Source organism: Bubalus bubalis, chromosome 10 (genome assembly GCF_019923935.1).
Source record: "Bubalus bubalis isolate 160015118507 breed Murrah chromosome 10, NDDB_SH_1, whole genome shotgun sequence".
Classification (NCBI taxonomy): Eukaryota; Metazoa; Chordata; class Mammalia; order Artiodactyla; family Bovidae; genus Bubalus; species Bubalus bubalis.
The window spans coordinates 64,554,524-64,574,894 of NC_059166.1; the positions used below are offsets into that span (position 1 = coordinate 64,554,524).

The 20,371-nt window shown below is 38.0% G+C and overlaps 1 protein-coding gene and 1 long non-coding RNA gene across 6 annotated transcripts in view; one reads left to right on the top strand and one right to left on the bottom strand.

Moving 5' to 3' along the window:
• LOC112587505 overlaps positions 1-3,451 on the top strand; it is a 91,751-nt gene extending 88,300 nt beyond the window's left edge. Inside the window, exons 3-4 of the long non-coding RNA XR_003112023.3 lie at positions 2,750-2,858; positions 3,319-3,451. This is a non-coding gene — a long non-coding RNA (uncharacterized LOC112587505). The remainder of the gene's footprint in view (positions 1-2,749; positions 2,859-3,318) is intronic.
• CDK19 (cyclin dependent kinase 19) overlaps positions 1-20,371 on the bottom strand; it is a 172,146-nt gene that overhangs the window by 5,579 nt on the left and 146,196 nt on the right. For all 5 annotated transcript variants that reach the window (XM_044924406.1, XM_025294721.2, XM_006071819.3 and 2 more), the window contains 8 exons: positions 19,313-19,370; positions 14,602-14,733; positions 8,866-9,009; positions 8,618-8,687; positions 4,602-4,674; positions 4,132-4,229; positions 3,299-3,377; positions 2,427-2,687 (listed from right to left, as the gene is read on the bottom strand). In XM_044924406.1, coding sequence (XP_044780341.1) covers positions 2,427-2,687; positions 3,299-3,377; positions 4,132-4,229; positions 4,602-4,674; positions 8,618-8,687; positions 8,866-9,009; positions 14,602-14,733; positions 19,313-19,370 — 915 coding nt within the window. The remainder of the gene's footprint in view (positions 1-2,426; positions 2,688-3,298; positions 3,378-4,131; positions 4,230-4,601; positions 4,675-8,617; positions 8,688-8,865; positions 9,010-14,601; positions 14,734-19,312; positions 19,371-20,371) is intronic.

A 20,371-nucleotide genomic window follows, 5' to 3' on the forward strand; every position in this document is an offset into this window, starting at 1 on the left:
GACAAATCCTAACAACATTTATTGTAAGTTTACTATGGAAAAAAAAAAATGTTCTTTCCATTCACAAGGCCTACAGTTGTTAGGCTGCCTATGACTGCTTTTACTTTAGCAGATTAGACTCTGCACAATAGCTCCTCCATACTGGATAAAGAACAAATGTGGGAGAAGGAAATGGCAACCCACTCCAGTATTCTTGCCTAGAGAATCCCGTGGACAGAGGAGCCTGGTGGGTTGCTGTCCATAGCGTCGGAAAGAGTCGGACACGAATGAAGTGACTTAGCGTGTATGCATGCATTGGAGAAGGAAATGGCAACCCACTCCAGTATTCTTGCCTGGAGAATCCCAGGGACAGAGGAGCCTGGTGGGCTGCCGTCTGTGGGGTTGCACAGAGTCGGACACGACTGAAGCGACTTAGCAGCAGCAGCAGCAGCAGTGCTGATACTATGAGAGCTGCAAAGAGGTCTCTCACCCTCACCCTTCATGCTAATCTTTCCAACTAAATAGCTGAGAAAGCTATCCATGTCACAGATATGCTGGTTTATTTTTAAGTAGACAGCTCAGTATGGACAAAGAAAAACATCTGAAGAACTCCTAGATTTGAAAGGAGTAAATACAGTTAAGTAGTCTGTCCATGACTGACTATAATCAGTCTAATATAACATAATCAGAGACACCAAGATGCACTAGCACATGATAGAGGTTTGTTGCTCATATAATACAATAGGAATAAACTAATGTTAGGGCAAAGCTGACTGTATAGTAAAATTCAAATACGTTCGTGACAACTACCCAAATAGCAAGCTGCTTTGCAGACCAAACTGATGCCTTGATTAGTTTAATTGGAACCAGTGGAAGTGCTATTATATACTCTGCTGCTTACAGGGAATCTTCCAAGAGAAGTTTTCAAAGTAGTTGCGTTGAGATATTCAAAATGTAAAGCCAGTTTAAACAGCTATTTATTATGTCTTTCTTGTTAGCGTTTCTCTGGTTTCCAGTTCCTAATCAGTGAGTTTATGTCTTCATTGCCTGTGGTTTTGTTTTCTATTATCTCTCTCCTACATGCTCCTTCTCCACCAGTTCCCTGAGGGACTGTGGTTCTAAACCTTTTTTTAAAGTTTTTTGTTTCCCTTCTTAGATCTTAAGTTTGTTACTACCTTGAAAACTTTTTTTTTTTTCCCCCAAGATTCCCTACGGTTTTCACCCGTATTTTTACCTGTCTCTCCAAACATCAATCCTTAGGGTTTCTTCCTTTAATTTCTTGAATGGTAATACAATTGTAGTTTTTGTTTGAATCTCAACAAATGTATTTTCTTGTCTCAAAATTTTATTTCTTGTGAGATTTAACAGTTATTCCTGACAAGTCTTTGTCCCTCTCTCTTCTGTCATGTGGCGATGTACTGATTATTTCCGCCCAGTGATGGCAAATCCTTCTAAAGTGTGCTGCTTGCTTTGTTCACAGTAAGGCACCATTCCTCTCCCTTTCAACTGCTTATCTAGGGGTCTTTTTCTGACCCAAACCCGACAGACAGATGGAAGGGTAAAATGAGAAATGTTGAGGAGGAGCTGCCTACCTCACCTTCCCTCCTCAGGGTTGTAAGATAAACAAGAAACAAAATATCTTGCAATTACATGAAATGACAAAAATCTTCATTTTCATATAATGCCCTAGAAAGATTAGAACTGTAAAATCAAACTTTAGAGTTAAGTACTGCTTATTTCTAAAAGGATCTATTTAAGTATTGTTGTTCTCTAGTCACTCAGTCATGTCTGACTCTTGGTGACCCCCATGGACTGCAGCTCACCAGACTCCTCTGTTCATGGGATTTTCCCAGCAAGAATACTGGAGTAGGCTGTCATTTCCTTCTCTAGGAGAATCTTCACGACCCAAGGATGGAACCTGCATCTCTTGCTTGGCAAGCGGATTCTTTACCACTGAGCTACCTGGAAAGCCCATATGTATACTTAACATTTCATAAAATGTATTGCTAAAAAAAGAGACAACAGACTCAAAACGGAGTCATTTGTGTTAAGCCCATGTAACCAAACTGAGACTTAATACCTAACCTAACTGCAGTTTCAGCCCCTCCCAGAATGTACTCTTCCCCAGTCGGTCTGCAATCTCTGCTCAGCACTTGAGAAGTAATCTACCTGGTAGACTCCTGCGGTCCCCAGAGGAAGGTGCCCTTGCCTGACATGATCAGCTCTCTGCTCAAGTAACATCCGGTCCCACCTCCTTCTACCTATAGAAGTCCAGAAGTCTTTCATCTTGTACAGCTCTTCAGAGCCTTTTTCTATATGCTATATGAGCTGCTACCTGATACATGAATCACCGAATGCAGCCAATGAGACCTTTAAAATTTGCTCAGTTGCATTCTGTTTTCCGACGGTATGTCAACATGAAAGTGTACAACATTGAGGGGCAGTACCTGATAATCTGAGGGCATAACAGGCCCGCCCGAGTTTGTGCCTGAAGGCCCCAGCCGCGGTTTCTTGTTGGGAGGCACCTGGTTAAGGCCGGAGTCCTGGCTGTGCTGCAGCCCTGCTCCGGCCGGCCCGGCCCCTGCACCTCCTGCAGTCCCGTTGGTCTGGGTGCTGTTCTGCTGCTGTGGGGGTGCCTGCGGGGGGGCAGCCGCCTGCTGTGGAGGGGCTGTGGGCTGCTGATGTTGGTTCTGCTGCTGTTGCTGGTTCTTATGAAAAGAGAAAAAAAAGGCAAGCTTGGTATGGAATGAAATCACGCCTGTCATTGTAGGATATGCATATGAGACTGTCAGCCAACCTGGGGAGAAACCTATGTGGGACACCAAAGTGACTGGCATGCCTGGACAATGGAGCAGCCAGGGACTACAGCACCCCCACAGGTGAGTACAAAGCCCCAAAGAGGACTCGTTCTCTGAAGTTCATTTAGATTGCACAGTAATCCTCCTTGTCAGGGACAGACATCCCACTGAAGACACAGGCCCAGAGGAAAGAGCAACTCCTTAAAACAGCTCTAACAGTCTTTTCAGTCAATTTGGAAAAAGAAGGGCCATGTGGGGAGGAGTCAGTACAATCAAAGCAAAGCATAGCGTGATGCTTTAAAAGCAGCCTGCATAAAATGATGGCAATGACACTGAACAAACAAAAGCAAGAATCAAGAATCGGGGAATAAAATAGACTGTAAAACAAATCAGGAAGTTCATTTATCTGTGAATGCGTATTTCAAACTGCAGAGTACAATCAAGTAAATACACAATTAAATAAAATGCAGTTAAATATATAGGAATGACTACATTTATCCTTCCCTAAGTGCAATTTATACCTTGTCACCTTTTTCTTCAGGTTCATCTTCATTAAGGAATTCTCGTTTGGGGTATGGAATCTGGCAGCCAGCAAACACACTACAAATCATTGAAGGAAAAAAAAAATACATGTCATGACCTAAAATCTATAATATGATTGACCTTGTGCATTTAAAATTCCATTTTTTTTTCTTATTTCCTACTCTTCATCTGTGGCTGGTATGCCTCTCAACGCAATTTAAGCAATAAGAAAAGAACAATTTGTCATCTAAGTTTTACACTAGCAGAACTGCCACTTTCAATAACAAATCTTAAAACTGCGTTTAGCTAGTTGACATATGTAATGCAGAAATTTCTCCACACACACTTCATCAGCACTAAAAAGAGCTGACTGTGTATTTGCTTCAACAATGAAAGTAATTTTTTTCTCAAGAAAAGCTGTACCTCTAATATCAGTAAGTCCAAGCACAATTTATATCTGTGGGTATAATAAGGATGCGGAAATGGAGAGGTATAATAATGCAGCAGAGACACAGAATTTTAAAAGCTCAGTTCCCTACTGGTTTGGTGTAAACTGTTCTGGCTGACCGATCTATAATAAAAGTCCCATCTGTTCTCAGCTTTAGTTTTTGTCTATAAAACTGATTAATGACCATTCCGTAAACTTGTTTTCATTCACACCTCTTTACAGCTTTGCCTGTTTCAAAATACAGGACCTCTCGACTAGTTTTTCCCTGAGGTGGTATTAACCAAGGAAATAAAAGGCTCGAGTAACAAGTGCTTCCCTTGCCTTTAGCCGCCACCGCACACCCTCAACCTGGAGCCAAGTGCACAGAAAAGGAAGGGCACATACTCTAATGTCGGCAAGGGGTCCTCCTGGAAATAGGGGTCCTGCAGAGCCTGCTCGGAGGTAATTCTCTTGGTTGGATCCATCGTGAGGAGTTTCTGAAGCTAGAATAACACATAAGAAATTGACAGCACATGAAAGTTTGCTTCCAGGTGAATGTTCTGACTGTGTTAATGTCTAACAGAATTAACATCAAGCGCCAGTTTATTAATACACTACACACATTTATGTGAAACTGACAGAAATGATTAGCAGTAAAGCCGTTTTAGAATTTTTTTTTCCTTACTGGTAAACCGCTGGAAACAAGGCTAAAAGTCAAGGGTGATGTCTCAAAGGAAAAAGATTTAATTTTGCCCCAACATCCACCAGTTTCTTTTCTCCTGAAGAGGAGGAAGAGCTGGGACAATTTCACGGTAAGTGGGGTGGGGTGAGAGCTGTGCTAAGGACACCTTCCCACTCTGGAGAGATGCACCTACCAAAAGGAATACTTTGCTGTCAGGCTTGACCTTGTGTTTCTCCATGTACTTTATGAGGCTGCTGTTGGCGTACCTGCAAAGACATGACATCCACACACTATTGAGGACATTCACACAATTGACATCTTTTAATGGAAGGTTCCAAGGTTGGTTTTCCTATGAGGTATGTATTCATTTAAGCCATTGTTTTGGGGGTTTTTTTCCTGATTAAAAAGGAACACAAAACCAAATGTTGGTAAATGTGTAAAAAAAGAAATAAGAATTGTTACACATTGCATGTAAGAGTTTATACTGTTAGAATTACTTTGGAAAATAATAATGCATTAACCATTAGAGCTGAAAATGTGACTATCCTATGATCCAGCAATTCCTTCCTATGTACATATTCTATATCAGGATATCAACTGCTCAGGCTGAGGGGTGAGTAAATGGGTATTCATTTTATTATTCTAAATAGACTACATATTTTCATCATGTATATTCTTTCCTACATATGAAATATTTCAAATTTAAAAGTTCAAGAAACAGGTAATATATGTTTATGGTAGAAAATTTAGAGAATATAAAAAAGTATAATAGAAAAAATTGAAAACACTCATAATCAAGCTATGAAGCAATTTAAAAAATTCTAGCATCAAGATTTGATAATTTTCCTTTGGCATTTTTTCTGTGCATACATATATATACACATAAAGAAGTATTTCTGTTTTTATAAAATTGGAATCATAGTATACATAAGTTGTCCTTTTCTTACTTAATGTTGTTTTATAAGCATTTTCTCTTGCCAAACGCTCTTTAAGCTTATTATTTGTACTGGTTGAACATTTTCTACTGTTACTAATGATGCTTGTTTCACAACAGTTAGAAAGTGCAGATCCTTGTAGGTAAATTTGGTACACATTCAGGGGGACAGGACTGCATGGCAGGTGAGAATCAGAGGCCCCTCCCAGACCCTGACTCAGTCATTTACCAGTTGTGTGATCTTGGGCAGTTAACCTCTATGAAAGCCTTTAGGTGCCTCATCTTAACTATGTGTGGCTGCTTTGATGCTTTTTCAGGATAAAGTCTTAGAATTATTAGGTCAAAGGGTAAGTACATGCCAAAGCCATTTTTGTGTGCTCTAGAACTTGCTACATGAACCTGGCCCTCAGACCAGCAGCACGGGCAGCGGAAAGCCTGCACTAGGAATGCAGGTACTCAGGCCCTATTCCGGATTCTGAATCAGAATCTTTAACAAGGTCTCCAGGTGATCTGTGGATACCTTAATGTCTGAGAAGCATTCATTCTCCCCAGTAGCTATAAGTAAGGATGCCCATTTTATTATGCCCTTGCCAACACCAGGTATTTTTAAGAAAATCTTTGCCATGTATATTAACTTAAAAATTATTTTCCTCCAATACCAGGAATATTTTTATTGGCAAGGTAACCATTAAGTTTAGTGATGGTTAAACAAAACTTTAAGGTTTCGTTTAAATGGAGTCCGTCAACATAGCTTTGGTCTTTATGTTGAATCAACTGATTTCTTGACTTAACTCCCGATCCTAAGGTTGTTCCTATCATAATATAAAAGGTCTTGAAGTTGAAAAATCCTATTGCTCGATTCCCGTTGTGGTTTCTTATTTTTCCTAATATTACAAATAAGATAAATTGTCATTTTCTGTATTATCCTCTTCTAGATTTACTACAGTTTAGGAGCTGAACAATTTTCAAACTCTCTATATACATTATAAAGCATTTTATCAGCATGTTTATTCAAACATTCAATTTTTAAAGTCAACTTATTTCCTTTTAATTCTGTTCTCACCTTGCCTTCTAATGAGCTAACAAGAGCTGACACTTTGGAAAGATTACAGAAAAAATTCTGTTGTTACCCTTCACAATTCACATCAAGAGTAATTTTTTTGGTTCTTTTTATCTGATATAATGAAAACAAGTTATTTGTTTACTTTCTAATGTCATTTGAAATAATATTATCTGGAATTTTTTATTATACTTTAGTGACTTGTATGTAAACTGCATTATATTTAGCTAATTTTTAATAAATTCCTTTTTGTGTTATGTATTAGTAGGCAGCTTTTATGTGGATAAAATTGTTTGCTTAGAAAGTATGGGCTCTTATCTTTTTCTGTTAATTTTTAACTAAATGTCATTTATCTTTCTAAATTTCTCTCCTGTTATTTCTGGTTATTGTAAATACTATCATTTTATGTAAAACTCTTCCTTTGGCCTTTAAATACTAAGATAAAATGTTGTGTCTTAATTAATTTTCTCTTTTATATTACCAGCTTATCTTCAATTACTTGAACCACTTTCATTTAATACCCATTTGACAAGTAACTAATGAACATGCACTATATACTAGGCCCTGGAGATGCCTCTAATGGTGCCTAAAATGGGCACGATCCATATTCTAGAGGGAAAGGCAGATAAGTGTTCAAAAGCCAACTGTCGAGCAAAGTGATGTGTGCTGAGAGAAGCAGCTCAGGATATGCCACAGGAGTGCAGAGGGGGAGCACCTGACTAGAAGGGCAAGGGGAGACCTCATCAGGATAGAAAGGATAAACAGGAGTTATCTGATGAAATGGGTGGGGAGGATGGTATCAATATATCCTGAGGGAACAGCATGTGTAAAAATCCAGGGGTCCAAGAAAGCTCAGGGGTTTTGAGGATCTTAAAGAAATTTATGATGTGCAGCCCACAGAGTACAAAGTGGACAGAGGTTTAGGAGATAAATTTGGTGATGCCCAGGCTTTTGTAAGCCACATTTAAAAACTGAAAACAACGTGAAGACTGACATGCTCAGATGTGCTTTTGGCAATGACTGCAGAACAGGCAGTGAGTCAGAATGAAAACTGAAGGTAGAAATACCACTTATGAGGCCAGTGCAGGATCCCAGGTGAGAGAGAGGGTGGTAGTCTGGTCTATAATAGTGGCAGGGTAGATGGAGAGAAATACAGAGATCTGAAGGATATTGAAACAAAGAATTTACTAGATTTGCTGATCGTTTGGACACTAGGGGATAAAATGGAAGACAGTGAGAGAGGAGAAGGATCAGGGACATCTTTAAGGTCTTTGGCTTGAACAATTAGGTAAATCATGGAGCCATTTCCTAAGATAAGGAATATAGTGGGAGGAAAAGTTTAGGAGGACGGATGATGAGCTCAGTTTGGGACACGTATTTTGAAGTATTTATGGGACACTCAATTTGGGATTCCAAAAAGCAGTTAGATACATGGGTCTGAAACTTGGAAAGGAAGGCAGAGTAGAATGTATAAATTGGGAGCCACCAGCATAACTGGTGCGCTGTAGCCATCAAAATCACAGAGACTGTCCAGGGAAATGTCTAGGGTGAGAAGAGAGCCCAATTCAGACACCTGAGCAATGTCAGCGCTCTCTTTAGGAGCTGCATGGAGGCAAGGACCCCTACCTAGGACTGTGTGAAAGAGAGGCCCCAAATGATCAGTGCCATTCGCTGCTGCTTTATCATGTCTGCTTCTGTTCCTACAAGCCATTCCCGTCCTGAAATTGTTCTGTTACGTTTCCCAAATGAGACTCTCTTCCACCTTTTCCTCTAGGTGCTCATATTTATAACAAACTCCTCTCATTTCCACTCAGCATAGACATCCCACCAGTTAGTTTTACTCAGATCCTAGCCATGTGTTCTTCCTCCTGCCACCCTTGCTGGTTGCCTAGCCCAGCATTTCAGACACAACTCATGACACAGATAAAGACAAAACTACCATTAAGGCCTTGAACTGAGCCCCTTTCCAAGCTAAACAGAAGAGACTTTTAAACTGTCTATTGACCCTTAAATTATTAAAAGTTTTTAAATAAATATATGCCTGAGCCTGGCATATACATTAACAACATTTGAAATATCTTCTTTAAATCTATAAACATAATTAATATACTAACATCTAAGTTTCTGGTTTAAACAATAATCTATCTGGTTTTTAAAAGGATTAATTTAAACATTCCCACTGGATGTTACTTGTATGTAATATGGTATTACTTACGTTGTTCTTCTAAAGTCTTTCTGAAGTGTTGGGTATTCTGGCATCTTTCTAATATCTTCCCAGTCTTTATCTTAGGCAAAATAAAATATTGAATGTTGTTACAGGAAATAATGTCACTTATCAAAAATCTAGTTATTTTAGCTTAAAAATATACATAAAAATACTTAAAATATCCTTTTCAAAAAGAATGTTTTTGAAATATAACTCAAGTATTATTTTGAAAAAAATAAAATAAATAAATAAATTACCTGCAGGAAATCCCATGACACTAAATATTCGGTCTAGTTGATCATGATGAAAAGGATTGCTTGTTTTTATATCTTCCTGACGACAGTGAAAAATAGGTTCTGAAGTCAACAGTTCAGCAAATATGCAACCTATTGCCCATATATCTATGAAGGAAGAAAAACAACTTTTTGTACACATTTATTGTATTTCTTTGGTTATAATTTCTTGGTATAATCACAACCTACATATAAAAATATTTTTCAAGGTAGGCAGATGGATGAAATAGGTAAAAGAGCTTAAGAGGTACAAACTTCCAAGGATGTTACAGGGATGAAATGTACACAAAGGGAATAAAGTCAATGGTATTGTAATAACTTTACAATGGTGAGAGATGGTAACTGGACTTACTGTGATGATTATTTTGCAACATATAAAAATTATATACATCATATATCTTAATATAATACTGCATATTAAGTATAGCTTTTAAAAAGAAAAGAATCCCCCAAATAAATTTTAAAAACCTTTTCAGTGAATACAGTAAGTATATTAAGAAAACATATATGATATGAAATAGCTATATCATTGGGCTTCCCTGGTGGCTCAGACAGTAAAGAATCTGCCTGCAATGTGGGAGACCTGGGTTCGATCCCTGGGTTGGAAAGATCTCCTGGAGGAGGGCATGGCAACCCATTCCAGTATTCTTGCTTGCAGAATCCCCATGGATAGAGGAGCTTGAAGAGCTACAGTCCATGGGGTCGCAAAGAGTTGGACACGACTGAGTGACTGAACACAGCACAGCTATACCATCACATAACAGACTGAAAGTCAAATAAAAAACATTTACTTGTAAATTTCTTGATCAAGATAAACTTGGGGAACTCAATTTAGCAAGCAATGAGTTTTCTTTACATTTAGGCAAAAGCCTTCCTAACCACTATTAATAATTTAATTGCTGAAGCATTCAACTGATAATCTAATACAAGGCATAACACTCAAGATGTGATAGAATAAAATAATATAATCAGGTATGGTGATATGTTTCTTTAAAGCAATCAAATACATAATGACTAGAATTTTTGAGTTGTCGGTCTAGACGGTACAGATTACACAAAATAATTTGGAAAAACTCAACTTTTGTCTGAAAGATACCACCTACAGTTTTTTCAAGAAGTGGTAAGATCTGCTGCTGCTGCTGCTAAGTCGCTTCAGTCATGTCCAACTCTGTACGACCTCACAGACGGCAGCCCACCAGGCTCCTCCATCCCTGGGATTCTCCAGGCAAGAATACTGGAGTGGGTTGCCATTTCCTTCTCCAATACGTGCATGCATGCTAAGTCACTTCAGTCATGTCCGATTCTGTGTGACCCCATAGACGGCAGCCCACCAGGCTCCTCTGTCCACAGGATTCTCTAGGCAAGAATACTGGAGTGGGCTGCCATTTCTAGAAGCTGATAAATACAAGTATATACAAGTACTGCATGACACCAGTAAAGAGAAGTGATCTGAACATACTCACTTAGATGTTGCCCCAACTCCACCATGCCAAGATACATTGAGGCATCTTTCAGAGTTTTATTAACTACTTCAAATAACCAGTTAAAGATGATTCTACTTGGATTTTACACATTGAAAAACTATAGTTTTAATCTAGATTCTAAGACTGTAATATTTATAATGCTTTGCCAAATGTACATGTGAACTAATTTTTGTGAGGTGTATATTCATACTTGCCCACTTAATGCCACTTAGTATTTTTAAAGTTAATAACACAGAGACTATGGGATAGCATAGAAAAGTACAGTGTTTAGAAGTCTTCTAAACATAGCAATCACATTCTACTATTCTACATTCTACTATTACATATATAGTAATGTCTCATGTATCTGACTCCATTCAGGGATGGTTTCCTTCCACACAAGTTAGCCTTCCGGATAATGGGAATATATCCTTTCAATAACCATTTTTATTACGTTATTACCTGCCATCTTAAGAGGCTATAAAATATAACTTAATCATCCTCATTATGAAGATCCAACGAGAATAATAATACTGTTCAGTGTCTACTTTGTCATTTTTTTCTCTGCCATGTCATGTTGGCTGTCCCCCTGGCCCTGATATGGCAGCCTCTGACTGTCCCAAGTCTTCCTGCAGCTGCCTCTACTATGCAGTCAATGGAGACAACTACTGTATGTTACTGGCCACACAGTTCCTGGTTGGCCCTCTAATCAAGGACAGGGGCCTGTATCTAGATTTCCTGAAGAACTGCTAAGAGGAGGAACCTCAATGTAGCAGGCATTATTAAATTCTAGGGTGTCTTGCCTCATATTAGCATCTAATTTTAAATGATCACCTGGCTCCAGCACCATCTATACCCATTTCTCAGCTCTTTCCTTTATCAATGACTTGCACTTTTCTCTCTCTCCCTCTCCTCTCTCCTCCCTGCCTCCCCCTGCCCCACTCCCTGTGTGTGTGTGTGTGTGTGTGTGTCTCTCTCTCTCTCTCTCTCTCTCTCTCTCTCTCACACACACACATACCACAACCACCACCACTCACCTCCTGGGTTAAATCTCATTTCATAAATTTTCACTGATGCCAAATCAAACTCTCTTTTATATGCTCTGAATAGAAATAATACTCATTTCTGATATGAACCAGGTACACAGAATTCTAAGAATGAGTAACTGTATATTTATGTCTGCTATGAATATATAAGCTAACTAATGTGGGGATTATTATTTTTCTATCTTAACTTTTTTCCTCACTTCTATCCAGAATAAATAATTGGGATGACTAAAATTAGAAATCAGTGATTAGGTTTTTATCTTTAATTGCTAAGTCTCATTTTTACTGAGCTAGTAAGTCACAAGCTGGTTAAAATTCAATTTCAGTTCTCCTTACCCTGAGGAAATTACAAATACAGTTGGTTTCCAGTTCATACCCAATTACCTTTATTTCCAAAACTCACATCTATTTTTTATTACAACAGTAGAGCAGTTAATCAGAAAATATTCATAGAACTATACTTCTCAAAGTGTGGGGACCACACACAGCAGAATCACCAGAGGGACATGTTAGACACAGGCTGCAGCTTTGCTAGCAATCTCTCCAAGTGAGACATTCTTTGGTGGGGCGTCATTTTGTTTAACAAGGTTTCTGGCTGAGTCTTCCTTCTCTTCCTGGAGTCTCCCTTCTGACACAGACTGCACAGTGCTAGGTAAGAGCCCAGCGCACGGGAGGTTCTGCTGTTATCACATCTGGTACTCCCACCCTGTGCCCCACGTTATCTCACCACCAGTCCTGTTCTAAAGCACCAACTGTTGCTCCCAGCTAGCACTCCCCTTTTCTCTGTCTTAACTTTTGGCCCCTTCCTAGCCTCTGGTACCTTCTGAGATTGTCTAGATTTTATTGTTCTCAAGAGAGAGAACTAATACCAGAAGAAGCAACCATAATGGTAAATGTCTCAAAAATAAAGCCCCTCAGCGCACCCACTGGAATGGAAACAGAGTCAGGCTTATTCTAAGAACTGCTCTCTCCCAGCGGTCCCCAACCTTTTTGGCACCAGGGACCAGTTTTGTGGAAGATGATTTTTCCATGGACCAGAGTTGGGATAATCCAAGCGCGTTACATTTATTATGCACTTTCTTTTTTTTAATATAAATTTAAATTAATTGGAGGCTAATTACTTTACAATATTGTATTGGTTTTGCCATACATTGACATGAATCCACCATGGGTATACACATGTTCCCCATCCTGAAGCCCTCTCCCACCTCCCTCCCCATCCCATCCCTCTGGGTCATCCCAGTGCACTAGCCCCAAGCAGCCTGTATCATGCATCGAACCTGGACTGGCGATTTGTTTCACATATGATAATATACACGTTTCAATGCCATTCTCCCAAATCATCCCACCCTCGCCCTCTCCCTGAGTCCAAAAGACTGTTCTATATATCTGTGTCTCTTTTGCTGTCTCGCATACAGGGTTATCGTTACCATCTTTCTAAATTCCATATATATGTGTTATTATACTGTATTGGTGTTTTTCTTTCTGGCTTACTTTATTTCTAATCTAATGCCACCACTGATCTGACAGGAGGTACCAGTCCACGGCCCAGAGGTTGGGGACCCCTGCTGTATCCCTTCCATTTACTTTTCGTATCAAAAAAAGTTCTCCCACCTTCACAGACAGCTGCCACTGCCCTTGGCTGGTAACGGTGACAGCCTCTGGTCAGGGGTCTTATTATTACAGGCTCAGCTGCCAGGGGATGGGTCTGAGGTCAGTCTCACATGCCTCTACTATCAAACACATATGGTTTTCCTTATGGTGCTGTGGCCACTCATAGCCTTTTTCACTAATTTAACAAAATCCTTCAGTAGTACTTGTGAAGAACTAACAAGATTCCACACTGTGCTAGTGTCTCAATCACTAGACAAAGGAAGTATAAACGTGTTCTGGGTATCTAAGTTTTGTAGAAATCAGACCTCCTGATGAATGAGGACATTACCATATTTTAATTTTTGTTTCCATTTCTACCCATGAAGAGGTTAATTATGAGTCTGATCTCTTCAAATGTGAGAACTTCCTTGATAACTCTTTGATAGTTCTTTTCAGATTTTTCATAAGCTTAACAGAGAAAGGATTATGCTTGTCTATTTTTAATAATTTTATAATTTAAGTGTCTTTATCAAATAGAACTTGACCAAAGGAGCTAAATGCAGTCAAAATTAGTCTAATACAAGTAAACAGAATTCAAGAAAAGGAAACTTTAAAGAAACACAGTGAGCAAAATGTAGGTACCTTATAGAACTAGGCCTTCACATTAATGGCCCCACTTCCTCCCTCCCTGTCTTCTCTTTTCACCTCTTTTAAAGCAGTACCTAGGTTTGAGGGCATCTCTCTCTTCCCGACTCCCTCAGTTGGCAGCTGGGCCCTGTGAGGACACTACAGGGCCAGGCAGCGAAATCTCCGATGCCTCTGTTCTGAAGCAGACTTTAAATCCTACAAATTGTGTTTTTAACAGGTTTTCTTGTTCAGCGTTTACACTTGGTGAGATGGCAAGATGCTGAGCACAGCTAGTCTACCCAGGTTCTATTTCCTACCTTAATGGAGAAACTGCCATTCTGATAACTATAATGGCAAGAGAAAAGGATTAGTCATATTGTTTCTTGCTTAGGAAAGGACTGACTGGTTAACTTTTTCCCAAATAGCAGGGGCTCCCTCCACTAACTACACTATTTCAGTTTTTCTGTTTTTCTTTTTGTGAAGAAAATTCTAAACCTCTCTCCAGTTCTTCTGATCAATAGTAGGTAGGTGCAAAACAAAATCTGCATTTTATCATTTCTAGGCAACATAACAAGATCAGACACTTGTATTCTCTGAAAGCAAATGCTTTCTTTTAGGCCCAAGAGGGAGGAGATACATGTATACTGATGGCTGATTCACACTGTTGCACAGCAGAAACCAACACGACATTGTAAAGCAATTACCCTCCAATTAAAAATAAATAATTAAAAAAAGAAAATGCTTTCTTTTAAAAAAAAAAAAATCATATTCTCCTAAACAGCTGAAAATCTAGAGCTACAAGAATATAAAATCTAGGCATAGAGATGACAACAGGACTTTTACAAAGCCATACAAAGTGGCCTTTACAAGGCAGCTTTATTATGCCATTGAGTATTTATCATAAATGCAGTATCATACAATAATGATATAATACTTACCAATTACAAGTAAATCATTTCACACTAACTTACCAATGGCCTTTGTATAATGCCTTGCACCAAGCAAAAGTTCTGGAGCCCGATACCAGAAAGTCACAACTACAGGATCCAAATCTGCTAGTGGCTTTAGAGGAGAATTGAATAATCTGGCAAAGCCCATGTCAGCTAAAAAATAAAATCAATTAATAAAAACTCAGTGTGGCATGCTGTTATAACCATGATGACAATAGCCACTAACCTTACAAAGCAATCCTTTCCAACCCGTGGTCTGTACCAGCACCAGGTCTCCCCTTCTGAGGGAGATACTGTTATTGTGCCTATTTGACTGATGAAGAGACTGAGGGTTTAGAGATACTCTGCCTTGTCCAAAGTCACAGAACTAGTAAGTAAAGAGTCAGAATAAAAATCCAGGTCTGGTTCCAGATTCCTGGCTTTCAGAGACAGAATAATATTTGTGTATGTTTTTAAAATAAAGTCTACAAGTTTTCATGATTATGACTTCTGTATGCCTATATATCTAAAATCTTGAGTCTATCTTAGTTCAACCTGTGCCTGAGTTGGCTTTTATGGACTCAGGAGAGCCATTTTAAGTATCTTCCCAACACGGTGTTCAGTAATGTCATGTTTGTGGCTTGAAATTGGCTATGGTGGGAGTATTTACATCACAAAAAACAGTGCATGCTATAAACTGGGGTGATTTTTTTTCCCCCAGAGAGCCAGCTGTTGTATAGTTACCAGAACATCACATACATGTTTTCAAGAACATACATAGAATACGTAAGAGAATTTGTTACAACTCAGCATTTAACAAAGCTCTATACCAAAGCTAACTAATTTAAATATTAGAGGTATACGAAAGTAGTAAAAAGATTATTACTATTGATATAATAATGTACTGGTTACTATCTAATTTTCTTAAGATTTCCTAAAGAACATATCTATAAAGCATTTCAGAGCTTACAAATGATTTTCATATACATCATTTATTGCTTCATTTAATCCTTATAAGAATGCTGGTTTAATAAGTATTCTCCCCCTACCCCCACTTCTGTGATGAAGAATCTAAGGCCCAAAGCAGTTCAATGACTTGCCCAAAGTCATAGGGATAGGAAGTAAAAATGCCACTACTCAAGCAAAAACCATGTTATAATTTAGCAGCTATGTTCTTAACCATGGATCTGATATACAACAGATTATACATATGCTAATTGCACGTCACAAAGGTAAAAAAAAAATCACAAATACAAGCCTCTATAATTTGAAATAGGTAATACATACAGTATATTTTGATTATATAATGGTCCCTAGTGTATTATACAGTGCACAAGCAGTACATTAAAGTTGCAACTATAGAGTATCATTTAATCTAAAACCAATAGGCTATGAAATGCATTCAACTTTTAATTTACAGTGATTTTATTTCTTTAGAGTTTGAATAATTTACAGAACTTTCTGAGAATGCTTCGGAGAACATAGGTCTTAAAAAATAAAGCTATCCAAGGATGCCTGTGCTGATGCCTACACTTTTTAAACCAAAATTCCCTATAGCAAACAAAAATAGTCAAAACCAGTCTACCAATATTACACCTACCTCAAAGCACTGCTTTATATATTGAATAGATGTTGACTGTTGTTGATGGCAAAGTAATATGATGGAATACTCTTCCCTCCATTGAAAAGCTCCTATTTTTAAGTAAAGGCTAAAGCCAATATTTCTCCCCTTATTCTCTACCTTCTTAGCTTTATGTAAGCCAATCAATTCACTGAAAAATGAAATCAAGCCCAGAGAAACAATAAATACTCTTAAAAATAATTCCCATATATTGTATGAACTTCAAAGGAGTTTCAAACCATTTTTCAAATGATTAGTAGTTTAGACTAAATGTAACTAGCCTAAATGTTACTAACACCTATTTTCCTAAAGTTGGATATGAGTTAAATTATTCAGTTCAACAGAGGTAGTAAAATTGTGGTGTGGGTGCTGATTAGTATCAAATGACAGAAAAGCAGCAGAAGGCAACGTCTACATTCAAGGAGCTTACATAAAGGTGAGATGACTTTTCACTCATAGATAGAGTAGATAAAAAGGGTAAGTACTGTAAGACTAAAAGGAAAGTTGCTACTGGTTTCTATTAGACTCAAAGAGTCTTATTGCAGGAAGAGGTTATGTCTCCATGGTTTTATCTGGAACAATGTCTGATAAACATTTGCAGAAGTGGACTAAATGGAAAGTGGAACTTGAGCTGGCTTCTGAAGGAGGAACCACTGTGAACAGTAAAGAAGGCAACGAGCATTTTAGGAAAGGCCCGCAGGTCTCCGGTGCTGGGAGCTGAAGCCTCTGATACAGGGAGGGCACAATGTGTTTTTCAGTCAGACTACTATGCTTTTTCTTTCAATCAAAAGAGAACTATATTAAAGTGTTAAGCATAGATATCAAAGCATTACTGTTTTAAAAAAATAAGGTGCTAGTAAAACAAAATATAAAAACAATTTAATCAACTAGGTTAACTGTAACTGTCCACTAGACCTTTAATACTAATTGTTGTTTACTTTTAACCCTGACTTTCTCTCTAATCTTGGGTAGAATTATAATCCTAAATTCTTAACAATAAGGCAACTAACTGGCCTGGCTAGAATGCAGAATTCATGTTGAGTAGCAGAGCTACTTGGGAGACTAAGGAGAAGACTGAGATAAATATGATGACAACATTGGAGAGTAATTTGGTTTGGAATTAATGGAATATAGGTTGCCACCAAGACATCCAAATAGAGAGTTAGAGTGAGAGAACAGAATTTGAGATCCAGATCTTAAAATCATTTTCATAAAACCCCAAATTTTAAGGCCATAACTTATCAATTCCCTAAAGAAGTAACTGTAGAGGAAGGCCATGTCTCGAGCCAGTGCCTAGGGTGTCTTGAAACAGAAGGTTAGTAAGAATAAGAGATAAGAATGAATAAAATGCAGAAGTCACAGCAAAAGTAATAGAAAAACAGAATTATGTGATGTCACAGAGACCAAAGTAAAGACACTCACACCACCAGACTAGCTAGAAGAACAAATGACAAGGCAGTAAAAAGGAAAACGGAAACTAAACACAGGCTACTGACGTGGTAAGATAAAGACCAGAGGTAGCCTTGTAGACAGCAGTTTCAATAGAGGAACAGAATTGATGTCAGAAAAAAAATAACATAATAACAGATTAGGGTACATGAAACTAATATGTAAATGATTTTAGAAGTAGAGGAACAAGGGGAAAAAATTAAACAAATGGTAAAGAAAACAAAATGGATATGAGAAAATTTATGTTAAAATTGGATTATGAGTGTTTAAAGGTGAAGAGGAGAAACTTGAGAAGGAAAGAACGGAAAAAGTGTAATTAGAAGGACCAAAGTACAGCAGGAAGGTATTTAGAAGCTAGAAGGGCACGGGATAGGACTGAGGAGAAACAGACACTTTCTCTGAGGCTGCTTCAAAGGCAGAGCTGTGCTGACAAAACGTGGTCAGTCAGGTCACACCAGATAGCTTTGCTATCACTAGGCAGCAATGTTTTGTGAAAGAGACCCCAGACTTCCTTGGAAAGGCTGAGTAAGCTGCCCCCTCTGTAAATCCAGCTTTACTTATCTGCAGTACCTACCAGAGGGTGGCTGTGTAAAACAAATGAGATGGCATACCAAAGTGTCCATTTTAGTGTCCCCCACAGGAGGACCATCCTTTACTTCCCGAGTGACCAGCAAAAACTTGGTACTCAATAAAAGTGTGAGGGTGAAACAGAAACCAGTGAGGAAGGGTAGAAAGGGGATGAGAGGGAAAGAAAGCAGCCACCTGGTTCTTAACATAATTTTTTTATGATTCAATCTCAAACTCAGAGTAGAGGTTAAAGAAAGAAAAGTTGGTTTAGAACAGCTTCTTCAGGAACTGGGCTAGTGAATTAACGGAAGAAGCAGAAGACCAGGCAGCAGGGCGCGCTTGGTTGGGGCAGGACAGAATGAATTTGCAGCAGGCAAAGCTAGCACAATTCTGGATCATTTCTAGCATGATAAATTCTAATAGCAAAGAAAGCAGCTTGATAAAATTTAAAATCTTTCTTAAAAGCACTGAACACTGAATAAATAAAATTAGAATAAAGCATTTCTCAGCTTATCTTCTCCCCAAGTATGTCACAGGTATAAATGATACCAGTTTCTTTTAGAACTTTCAAGGTTGCAGAGAAATTTTTAGTACAGAAACAAGACTTCTGCCAGTGCCTTAATCTAAGACTGGCAAGTGAGAGTCTATACACATATATATTCATTTGGAAAAGATATGTTGGTACCTGGCACAAGACATGCAGCAGGGAGAGGGGAGGGCAGGGAGGTGTCTGGGAGGATCTGTGTGTATACATCAGGGTCAGGGTGGGAAGGATGGACTCAGGGAAACAACATTTGGTAAAGCTGAGACAAAAGTAAGACTCCCGGGATTGTGTTTCGGGTGAGTGTAACAGTAGCATTACAGTAACAGGAGCAGAAACACGCCTGGAGTACTGGGTGGGAAGGCATTTTTGCTGGCCTCAGCTTAGAATTACAGAACCTTATTTTGGGAATAAATCTGAGGGATTTTATAAACTACCTACATTTCCCAACATCTTGTCTATGAATACTATGAGGAATTAATTTTAAAATTCCTTAAATAAGAGTATTAAAAAGGGAAACCATCTTTGCAGTCACTTTAGTTTCTTAATAAGGTATTTTAGAAATAATTACCTACCTATTTTGACTCTCCCCCTCTCAGGACCTTCTCCCATTACTAGGATATTTGCTGGTTTCTAGAAATAAAAATAGAGCATTCAAATTACTATATTCTTTTGACATGCTCTAAAATGGAAAAAAGTTCTTAAAATATGAAAATGTCACTTTTGGATTTTCATCAAAACTATAACTGAATAGCAAGTACCCTCTACATTAAGCATTTGACATACTTGAAATTAGCACTAACTTTCTAAAAACATCCTTGCTATAGAAACATCTTATGTTCAAAATTGTATCATACAAATAATCACAAAGGAATTAAAGCTATCATTTCTATTTACCCCTCAGAAGTAATGACTAGTAATAATTTTTAAACCTTTACAAATTATAAGCTGTTCTATTACTGCACACAACAAAGGGCTTTTGTGGTTGAAAATTTTTATATAAATTCCCAGCCACAAGATAATTACCTTCACTTAAATGAGTCAAGTGGAATATTTCTTGCTAAATAGTTCTAAACTACTGTAGGAAAACATGGTCAACATTCAACAGACTCCATTAAAATTCATATACCTTATAGTTCATGCAAAAGTGAAATTCCAAGTATCATCTCAAGAAAAAGGAAAATAAAAGTCAAGGCTAATACAGAGCCATATAAAGAAAAGGGTAGGCTGAAAATGTATCCACCATCTTTTAAGACTTTTTTAAAAGTCATTCTTATTTGTAGACATTTGAGTAACATTTTAAAGGAGAAATTAACAGGATTTTGTGACTAGTTGAAGGCAGAGAGGCTTTTGGGCAAGTAAGCCTCCTCTAAATTCTCTGAAGAGAAAATTTATGATTCATTTATTTAATCAATGAATATATTTTTAGTATCTTCCAGGACAGTGAACCATACTAAGAACTAAAAGGAAAAATAAAAGCACATGAAACCAAATTCCTAAGTTCCAGATGTTCACTATATAAATAGAAATATCAGAAGCTTTGTGTAATACTAGAAGCTAATGTTAATTATGAATTATAAAGAAGACTGAGGTCTTGGGTTAGAGGTTAAACTAGATTACTTTTAAGATCTCTT